The sequence below is a fragment of the Dreissena polymorpha genome, chromosome 3 (assembly GCF_020536995.1).
Source record: "Dreissena polymorpha isolate Duluth1 chromosome 3, UMN_Dpol_1.0, whole genome shotgun sequence".
NCBI lineage: Eukaryota > Metazoa > Mollusca > Bivalvia > Myida > Dreissenidae > Dreissena > Dreissena polymorpha.
Genome location: NC_068357.1, coordinates 82,894,571 through 82,903,211, shown reverse-complemented (window position 1 = coordinate 82,903,211; position 8,641 = coordinate 82,894,571). Strand labels below are relative to the sequence as shown.

Sequence of the window (8,641 nt, the reverse complement as noted above, 5' to 3'; positions counted from 1 at the left end):
GTAAAGAGCCTGCTATCATTATAGCATGACTTATTTTTATTTCTCAATTCACCCTTGATAAATCCTTGCCGCTAGGTCAACATACAATTTGTTGTATCAATCATGAATTGCAGCTCGCTCGTGTTATCATACAATTACCATAAAGGCGACCGGTTTGATACACGCATGACCGTAATTATTAATAATACAAGTTATAACGTAGGATTTTATACCGATATTAACATTATAATTATTAACAATGGCTTTTTCTCAAACAGTTTTATCATCGATCGAGGGGTAAGACAAGGATGTACACTTTTATCCTCATTATTTATTATATGCATCGAGTATCTATCTACCATATCAAATCAAATAAACATATAAAGGGGATATCGCTTAAACCCGACGAAGAAATTAAACAGTCCCTACTTGCTGACGATGCAGCTTATTTTTTAAATGACAGTAGTGACTCATTCAATATTCTTATAGAATTGCCAACCCTTTTTGTAATGGCATCTGGTCTTAACCTAAACCAAAGTAAATGCACTGTGCTACGAGTAGGTAAATTTAAACAAAGTAATATTCATCTTAAAAAAGAAATGAAATTCAATTTGACATCAGATGAAGCAACAACGTTAGGAATAACCTTTACAAACAATGAAAATAGAACAATTCTATTGCCTTAATAACACAAAATTAAAAATTGTTTAAACTCATGGTAGCATCGTAAACTAACACTTATCGGAAAAAAACACCGCGTTGATAACGTGTGCACTCCCTTAAATAATTTATACACTTATAAACAGTTCTCCCAAACCAACCAAATGACATTATTGACGGTATAAAATCAGAGATATTTAATTTTATATGGGACGGTAAACCTGATTAAATTAAGCGAACTCAATTAATTCAATCAGTAGAATATGGAGGCATCAGACTTACATACATAGATTCATTCCTGAATGCAATCAAATGCAGTTGGGTTAAAAATATTAAGATAATACCAAGAGTAAATGGAAATTATTCTACCAGAAAATTCTTAAAACATATGGTGACTCCGTTGTTTTTGAATGTTATATCGAAAACAATATCTTAGACATTTAAAATTTTAAACCAAAACCATAATTTCTATCGAATGTTCTATCGGCATGGTGTATTTAAAGTTACTCATAATTTAAAAACCAAAATATACAGTAAAATATACATATATGGAACAAGAAAGACATAACTACTAACAATAAAACGTTTTTATACAAAATTGGTTCGAACAAAACACAAAATATGAATCAAGTGTACGACTACAAAATAAACGACTTCTATTCTTTTGATAACTTATTCTAAATATTCGGAATACCTACAAGTAAATTCATGATAAATTACACATTTATTAAAAGTATACCCATACATATTAAAGCTTTTACCAATACAAATACACATTCGTAGAAAACATAAATGCAAAACAAAACAAACAAAATATTTTACACACTTCAAATTAAAAACCCTGCAGAAATATCTAAATTCAAACTAAACGGCAATACCTTCTTGGACAAAAAATAATTAAATTGGAGACAAAAATTTCTCATGCCAAATAAATCAACTACTGATAGCATAGTGAAATATTTTCAATATAAATACACCCAGCTACAAATAAACTTCTTTTTAAGTGCAACATTTCCAACACAGATGTATGTAATATGTGTAGTGAACATATTGAAACAATAGAACACCTTTTTTGCGACAGTAAATATATTCAATCTCTATGGAACCATTTGTCATCCTTTCTAGAGAAACAACAATTAAAGGTTTAACTATTCCTCTTAGAAATCAGTTTGGGGGTAAATACCTTCAAAATACAAGAGGTTATTAACGCTTTGAATTGCATATATATTAATATAACTGAAATATTTAAAGCGGGTATATACGATTTTTATATGTGCTGAATTGTAAAATATTGATACAAATATGTTATAATAACACACAATATTCAAGAAAAATGATACATTTAAGACGAATTTCATAAAATACAGCAAATACAAATTAGCGCCCCGAGCCGATTGTGACGAAGATAATTCGTAATTATTTTCCTACAATAACCGATGCATTCGTCTTTTTAGTAAGTGTTCGTGTGTCGTATGAATCGATATTGCTGCAGGAATTTCAAATGAACCGTTAAACTAAATTTAGATTCACATCGTACATGCATGATATACATGCTGGCGAATTCGGCTGTACAGCCTTTTTCGATTTCAGAATTAAATATCTGGCTTATTTAGCATTTTTCGACACATGTTCTTCTTAACTTTTATTTTAGTTTATATTGAAATATATGTATAATAAGTTTTTTACACATTTTATATTAATTAATAAATATTTGACAAGATCGTATATACCCGCTTTAATATACAGCATGAAACACAGAAAACAAGCACCTACAATAAACTATTTTATCAATTAGTTAAAACTGAAGATTCAAATTGAAAAAGAAATAGCCCTAAACAATGCCACACTTCATATATTTGAACAAAAATGGAAACACATTAAAATTTCATAAACAAGTCCAGTATGCTTTCTGTCCACTTTATGCAACTCATCCTTATTCATAACTATTCTGTTGTCTTTCTTTTTTAAACACACTTATCACAAACAACCAAAGAAAAAAAACAATATATTAACCTTTTTTTTAATCAAAAGAAACCACAAGGTCAAAAAAGTAAATATAAGCAAATATTGTATAACATGTTTGAACATTATTGCTGCTACATGGTATCACTTTGTTTTATGATCATATACATGTATACATTGTATGTGTTATATTGAATAATAAACAAAAGTTATAAAGAAGCTATTTTCCACACATAATGTTGTAAATGACATCAGCAATAGATGCAGTGCATGTTACAAAGAGGCTTATTACGTACTGCACAATCAATATAACAATAAAAATTAAAGGACTAAATACAATAAATTATAATCGCAGTAAGGCAATTATTGAATTTGAACAATAAATAAATCACAAGCGAATGTATTTGAAAGTCCGTTGCAAAATGAAGAATGTACAATCATTAATGCATATGAAATCAAACAAACCCACTAAAATTTATACAATTTACAAAAATAATATATTGGGAAGATCTTGCCAACTAAATATAAACACAAAATATGAAGGAAAAAAAGAAAAAGGTAATGTGTGTATGTCTTATCGTATGTCTGCCGTTGATGTTCCTAAAACCATGTACGTTTAATACTTTTATTATTAAGTAGATATTTGAAAAAAGACCCATACATATATTTGTTTGTTTACTCGAAAAACTAAATTTTATTTAATCCGAAACTACTTTAGATATGCCGAAAATAGATTAAAACATTTCAAATGATAAAAATGTAAAAACAGGGAACTTCAGCTGCGATTGCAGATACATATCATCTTGTTTTGCTGTTAACAGCAACGCTTTTCAAACCGTTTAAGTCGTTGTGTCCGTTGGGTGACTCTAGCGATACGTATCTGTAAAACTTGAATTGAAGAAAATATAATGACAAATAAATAACGCTTGTGTATATACAAATATTTAAAGCAGATGATTGTTCTGTATGAGATTTTCCACAAGCTTCCGCACATACGTTAGCACAATACTGTCTCATCAGTTATAATTTTACATATGTGAACAAACAAAACAAAAACAAATGCGCAAATTAAACGAATCAAATGACAGAAGATATACATAGGTATGTTCATATTCATTAATTGTTTTAAAACCACCGTGATAAAAGCCTTGCAAGTTATATAAAAAACGTATAACAGTCAAATTGTTTCACTGTAGGTCTCCTATAAGTTGTTTTGAGTAATGGTACATACGTAAACGTTGTAACATTTGACTGGATAATGGATTCCTATAACCATTTGTAGTTATGAGTTCACCATTTAAGCGTGGCATTATACAATATACACAGGTCTATTCAAACATTTCTTTTGGGTACGCTATTATCGCGTGATCTTCGAATATAATCAATATAATTAAAAAATCATTTTAAAAATAAATCAGTTCATTATGAATCTCTGAGCGGAATATTTAAAACTTGTTTTGGGAATAAAGCTCCTCAGATCAAAACACGACAGTATGTTCATGTCTTAGTTCGTCTTAGTTTGTGTAGTGATGCGCATGTTATTCTTTACAATCTGGAAACAAATCTCACTTTAAAAAAAGTCTCGAAAAAAACACTTACGAAAACAATACAGTAAATTGTATGGAAATTTGACAACAAATATGGACACATATGGAGGAAACAACAATAACACGCTTCTCTATCTCTTGACAACATGAAAATGCGTATTTACCTTTGACGTAAATTTGCAAGTCTGGCAATCTTATTTACGACCCTTTTATCATTTGCTATTGCTGATGCTATTGCTGATGCGATACGTGAATGATCCTCTTGTAGTACTAATGCATTTGATGATCTGGAGATCTCTCTTTAAATCACAAAAATATTGGTTGAACACAATGCCTTGTATTTTATAATATCATTTGTACCACCCTCTGTTATTGCGGCGTATTAAATAACAAAAGTCGAGACGGAATTTTAATAGGCTGTACAAGGAAAACTAAAGCAGTATCTATTCAACTGCGTTATAGCCCTCATGCAACGTATACCGGCGTTAAAGTACTTTGAATGTGTCTGCAAACGTTCAGAACCTAATCAATGTCTAGTGTTCTATTATATTGAACGCCTTTCAGTTAATACATTTAGTTAAAATAAAAAAAACAACAATTTTTTGCGTTTCATAAAACGACACTTAACAACAAGTTATGTGATAAAGTTACGTGGCATGATTGGTTTCCATATATTTATCATTATAAACAATCATATACATACCTATCGGTTATTTTGCTAATCGTAGTTAACTGATACAGGTGTGGTATTGCTGCTTCTGTTGAGTTCATATTGTTTTTGTTATTACTATTGCAATCTAATAGTAGTTTTAAGTAATAAAATCATCATTTCAGTAAAAAAAGGTATTATTATATATAAACGTTGGCACTTCACGTAAATCTGTTTTCAAAATAAAGTTTTGAACCCGGACTTAAAGTCATAATGTTAATCGTTATAAAAGCAAGTGCATACAAAAGACGAACGATAGGTATACAGTTACTCTAAAACATTGTTTACAGAACACTCCAAAAACAACACGATTGTTTTTGAAAATTGTCACATCAAATTGGTAAATGTGATATTTTTAATAAGAATACTCACTGAATGGATTGTCTCGTGATTGTGGGCAACACCTTATAATTAGGAATATATGCGCCAAAACGATAAACGGGAACGGAATTACTGGTCTCTCGCAATATTCGCGCACAATACTGTATAGATAAAACCTCCAGATCTTTTTTGACCGTTTCTGAATATTTTTAAACGTGGAGCTGTAACAGATATATCAAAGACATTAACATTCAATATATTGTATTCTTTATTAGTGCACTTGTTGGCTGAACTTTTCAACAATTTGTATTTCAATCGTCAATATTAAACCTGCGTATTTGGATAAAGTTGTTTTAACATGTTTTGTTTTCCGAAAGAAAACAACTACAATTTTCTCATATGTAACATGGCTCTACAAATGAATTCGTCTTTATCATCTCTGTGATATTTTATGTTATGCTATTTTTTTTTTTCAATAAATAAAAAAAACTCAGCAACAATATCAAGAGAAATAGTTTTGTTGAAAATGACCACACGTTGATAAACTTCATGGCATACTATGCAACACAACATTAAACATAAACATGGTCTTAGCTCTTGGTATGTTGTAGGGAACACACAATATCTTACTTTTGCAGTATATGTTGATTTTTTTGTAATTTCATACAATATTGAAATAATCAGAAGCGATGTGATTAATGTGTTGATCCCACCTGAACATAGATATCAGAAGGTTTATCAAGATGATGTTTGTTAGAAACATGTACGCTGCTCCAAAAACTGGAGCAAGAATATGCTCTTCAGGACACCTCGTATCGTCATCAGCAACACTCTCCTTTTTTGTGCAGCTTTCCTGGTCACCTGTTAAACCGATTCCTAACATATAATTCACAATGCATTTCAAATAAGATACTCTTTATACACGATAATTAACAAGGTTGTAATCTATGCGAGTTATAAAGTAAATAATTGTAAACATCATAGAACTGTATATTGTGACTAGAAACATCAAACAATATTTATGACAATCTTTACAAGATTTAAGTTACCTACTGGTCATCTGAATAGTATGTGACTTAGTATGTTAAAGCGGGTATATACGATTTTTATATGTGCTGAATTGTAAAATATTGATACAAATATGTTATAATAACACACAATATTCAAGAAAAATGATACATTTAAGACGAATTTCATAAAATACAGCAAATACAAATTAGCGCCCCGAGCCGATTGTGACGAAGATAATTCGTAATTATTTTCCTACAATAACCGATGCATTCGTCTTTTTAGTAAGTGTTTGTGTGTTGTATGAATCGATATTGCTGCAGGAGTTTCAAATGAACCGTTAAACTAAATTTAGATTCACATCGTACATGCATGATATACATGCTGGCGAATTCGGCTGTACAGCCTTTTTCGATTTCAGAATTAAATATCTGGCTCATGTAGCATTTTTCGACACATGTTCTTCTTAACTTTTATTTTAGTTTATATTGAAATATATGTATAATAAGTTTTTTACACATTTTATATTAATTAATAAATATTTGACAAGATCGTATATACCCGCTTTAACGTTTATATAAAAAAAATACTGTTTACATTTTATAAATAAATATATTTAAATTTAACGAAAGTTTCAATATCACGATAGCACATTGAAAAACATTGCGGACAAAAGGAAGTATCTCACAATGTAATCGAATGAACGCTTTTTTATATTGTTACTTATAATGACATGGACCTTTTTCCGACCAGCCGAAAATACGATCAGAAGAAAATACGATCAGAAGAAGGTATTTTACCATGCAAGCTACCGGCCTATACACCATTCAAATATCAAATACAATTGGCAACATCGTTAAAAATTTGATAAATAAACAGTGAGATATAAAGACGGTTTCTGATTAGGAGTGAACAATTGCACTCTTTTAAATCTCTTTGGTACATGGTCATTTCAGATGCAAGAGAATGAAAAAACAATTTGGTAAGACTTGCAATACGTTTTCTTACAACACATTAAATAATTTTTGCTAAACATCAATAAAAGTGTTGTCTAATTTATCTCGTGACACGTTTTTAATCACAGACTGACCATGCAGCAATATATTATACATTAATATCTATTACATTATTATTCCTAATCAAAATAGTTTAAACAAAGTACTGTTAAATATGCATGTAATGTTGTATCTAAAATCAGAGTTAAGAATATATCAGTATAATATGACACTTTGATCGGATAATTTGCGCCATCGAATAATTACTACTGTTAATATAGCCAACATTTATAGTCCAGAAACACTTTCAACAGAGACATTCTGGTTATTATCCATTTCTTTCATAACAAAACACCTATAATAAAAAATACAATTACTTGAACGAGTTTAAATCAAATGTACCTATGCAGAAAAAAACAACAACGGATAACATGGATTATAAAACATGATGCGTGAATCTAAACACATTTTTTTAGTGTCCTGAAACAAAGATCAATTAGTTTTAATTCGTTTTAAAGGTATGCTTAACTGTTCTTAACCTCTGGTTCTCATAAATTAATAATTGATAAAATTAATAAGCATATTGTTTTGTTTTGAATTAATGTATGATAAATATGTTTACATCAATTTTTGTATTTTACGTCACTGGTTAATGATTTGCAGCAACATTGCGTTTTATCTTTGGCTATTTCTATGCTAAAAATGAAGCGTATACATTTAAAATATACAGAGATCAAGTATGAGTGATATGTATGAAATAGTATAACTGTATTGGATTTTTTGCATTTATGTGATTTAATGTTTAAAACATAAGTACAATACCAGTAAGGACATCCAAGAAGGTTTCTCCGAATATTTGCCAATACGGTACGTAGAAGATCCTTTTTAAAAGAAGAAATGATGGTCGCGTGTTTGGAAAGAGAATTGCAGTGTACATGATCCCGAAGCTTATGACAAAGATCAGAAGAATTCGCACGAATACAAGTACATCAATCATCTGAAAAATAATTGCAAACGGTATTTAGAAACACAGCTTCACGATTGGTCCACATCATAGACGACTTTAACATAGTACATTAAATTAAATCGAGTCTGAGGTTTCTTGTCAAATAATCTTTCTTTTAATTACGCTGGAAAGCTAATGCAAACTCAAAACAATTGCAACATTATGCTTGCATTTAATGACGTCGTATATACATTTGGTTGCTAAATCGTCATTTGAAATGGACGCAAAGAGAACAGCTTGTCATTATAGGTTTCACTCGTTTAATAACATAACCGTCCATGCGACCTTTTATACAAATATTAATTGAAGTACCATCTTTCCTAGCATGATAATTTTTGGTCCAAGGATCTCCCCAACAAGAAATGTTCGCATCAACCGAATGTAAAACATTGCCAATGTAATACTAAAATATAAATAAACATGGTGTTATAAAAGCAACTTCATTATCAGGTCA

At 30.0% G+C, this 8,641-nt stretch overlaps 1 protein-coding gene across 1 annotated transcript; it reads right to left on the bottom strand.

Moving 5' to 3' along the window:
• Nucleotides 1-329: 329 nt before the first annotated feature.
• LOC127875014 (transient receptor potential cation channel subfamily M member 3-like) lies at nucleotides 330-8,586 on the bottom strand. Its single transcript, XM_052419747.1, has 7 exons — nucleotides 8,500-8,586; nucleotides 8,004-8,178; nucleotides 5,892-6,039; nucleotides 5,230-5,399; nucleotides 4,852-4,906; nucleotides 4,313-4,447; nucleotides 330-3,489 (listed from the first exon to the last, which is right to left on the bottom strand). The coding sequence occupies exons 1-7, from the start codon at nucleotides 8,575-8,577 to the stop codon at nucleotides 3,468-3,470; spliced, it is 783 nt and encodes a 260-aa protein (XP_052275707.1). The 5' UTR covers nucleotides 8,578-8,586; the 3' UTR covers nucleotides 330-3,467.
• Nucleotides 8,587-8,641: the final 55 nt, after the last annotated feature.